Source organism: Cyprinus carpio, chromosome B8 (assembly GCF_018340385.1).
Source record: "Cyprinus carpio isolate SPL01 chromosome B8, ASM1834038v1, whole genome shotgun sequence".
Classification (NCBI taxonomy): domain Eukaryota; kingdom Metazoa; phylum Chordata; class Actinopteri; order Cypriniformes; family Cyprinidae; genus Cyprinus; species Cyprinus carpio.
The window spans coordinates 2,638,211-2,640,710 of NC_056604.1; the positions used below are offsets into that span (position 1 = coordinate 2,638,211).

At 31.7% G+C, this 2,500-nt stretch overlaps 1 protein-coding gene across 1 annotated transcript in view; it reads right to left on the reverse strand.

The window, feature by feature from the left end:
• cltcl1 (clathrin, heavy chain-like 1) overlaps positions 1-2,500 on the reverse strand; it is a 49,664-nt gene that overhangs the window by 4,629 nt on the left and 42,535 nt on the right. The window contains exons 29-30 of the mRNA XM_042729217.1: positions 1,936-2,106; positions 763-984 (exon numbers count right to left, since the gene is read on the reverse strand). Of these exons, the coding sequence (XP_042585151.1) occupies positions 763-984; positions 1,936-2,106 (393 nt within the window). The remainder of the gene's footprint in view (positions 1-762; positions 985-1,935; positions 2,107-2,500) is intronic.

A 2,500-nucleotide genomic window follows, 5' to 3' on the forward strand; every position in this document is an offset into this window, starting at 1 on the left:
AATCTGATTTCTGTTTTTTTTCTTTGCGGTAACAGATTCATTAACAACATATTATTAATATCCTGTGCAAAACAGATGTTATTACTCCTGAACACCACAAGAAAAATACATTATTATTTCACTTAGTATAAAAGGAGAATCTGCCAAATGTTCATATTTTCAATGAAAAAAAAAAAGTATTTAATTTCATCCTTTGGTGAATTATTGATACTGAAGCAAAAAAGAGGCTGGAAAATAGACACTAAATCAACAGATTTTTTTTTTTTTTTTTTTTTTTTTGCATAAATAAATAAATTGATTGCACATTTTTTTTTTCATGATTAATGATAACAATTTTCATTTCTGTGTGAATCATTCCTTTAAACATTAATAAAATGCCAAATAAAACATATATAACAGAATAAAAAAAATTAATTAATAAAATAAAAATTAATTAAAATAAAAATACTTCTACGTAAATAAAATAAAATGTTATTTTTAATAATGACTATAATAATTTAAATTTCAAGGGAAATTATTTGTTTATAAACATAGCAAAAAAATTGTTTTTATTATAATTTATTATATTTTAATTATTTATGTGAATTATTATTTGTTTCTGTATATGGAGTAAGTGTTTATATAAAAATCAAATACATCCAATAGCAGCATTTATATTCAGGGCCTGAAAGGTGAAGGGAAAAGGGCATTTGGTGCAATTCATTTCAAGAGTACGAGCGCTTTATGATGATCAGCACATGCTTGAGATGCTTTCATACGCACCTTGCTCAGGTACTCCCTCATCACCTGGATGAAGTACGGCATGGCGAAGTCCACGAGGCCGTGTCTCCAGGCCAGCTCTAAGACCAGGTCAGGAGCCAGAAGATCATAGGAGCTGAAGAGACACGCGGCGAAACACTCGCTCTTCCCCTCCTCAACAAACCAGCGCAGGAGGTCCTGAGCCTGAGCTCCGTCCTGAGACTCAGCGGAGAACTGCATCGCGTCCTGACACACACACACAGACAGATTTAGCCTGATTCTGCTCTGCCTTTCTTTTTGTTTGGCAGAAAGTACAGAAGAAAGAAATAATGCCAGAGTTTTCAAACAACATGAGGGAAGTAAATGACCATTATTTCTCAACAAACAAAGCAGAAAAAAGGTACTTGCATTAAGAAATTAAATGGAAAAAAAAAAAATAGTCACTAAATTTGCTTCAAATTTTTAATTAAAGATAATTAATAAGGAATAAATTAAAAATAGTAAATTAAATGCACATTTTTAATAAAAATATATAAAAAATTTATTGAAAATATTATATTAATTGAAAACAGTCACTAAATTATCTGGATTTTTTGATGAAAATTAACCTGAAAACAAACAAACATACAAACAATAAAATAAATGCACATTTTTTAACAGAAAATATTTTTTATTTAAATTAATTAATTAATGAAGACAGATTTTTCATTTTTGTGAGAATTATTCCTTTACAGACACAGTAGCAAAAAAAGTGTGGAAAATAGTCACTAAATTAATTGGATATTTTTATTGAAAATCAGAATTAATAATAATAATAAAAAAGTATTAAAAAGACAGAATTTTCCTTTCTGGATGAATCATTCCTCTATATACACAGTAAAAATAAATTTTTTAATTATTATTTTTTTATTATTCAATTATTCATTTTTTATTTTTTTATTAATGAAAATTATTAATTAAAAACAATCAATCATTTAATAAAGCACAAAATACTAAAGCAAATAAACAATCAAAAATACTAAAATAAATAATAAAAACTATTAGTCTTGCAGCGTATTAAAAATAAATAAATATATATAATTAAAAATATATAAATGTATAAAAATAAATAAATAAATAAATAAATACAACTATACACAAATATATGTAGGGGTGAATATCAGTAGGATGTTATGTCCAGTGGCAGTGGGTTTGTACCTTGTAGAGTTTGTCTTTCTTGCAGAGCTGGATGCTCTGAGCCCAGCGCTGGTTGCTCTTGTAGAGATACGCAGCGATGCGTCTGAACTCAATGAGCTCGTGTGTCTCGAGCCTCTGAGCCAAACCCATCGAGTCGAAGTTATCGTACGCATCGATGGAGGCGCGCAGACCCTGAGTGGGACGATGAAGAGAGACACTTCAGATCTCACTGAAGCTGAAGAACACGTGTGTGTGTGTGTGTGTGCGTGTGTGTGTGTGTGTGTGTGTGTGTGTGTGTGTCTATGTGTGTGTGTCTGTGTGTTTGTGTGGTGTGTGTGTGTATGTCTGTGTGTGTGTGTGTGTGTGTGTGTGTGTGTGTGTGTGTGTGTGTGTGTGTGTGTGTGTGTGTGTGTGTGTCTGTGTGTGCGTGTGTGTGTTGTCTGTGTCTGTGTCTGTGTCTGTGTGTGTGTGTGTGTTGTGTGTTTTGTGTGTGTGTGTGTGTGTGTGTGTGTGTGTATTGTGTGTGTCTGTGTGTCTGTGTCTGTGGTGTGTGTGTGTGTGTGTGTGTGTCTGTGTCTGTGTCTGT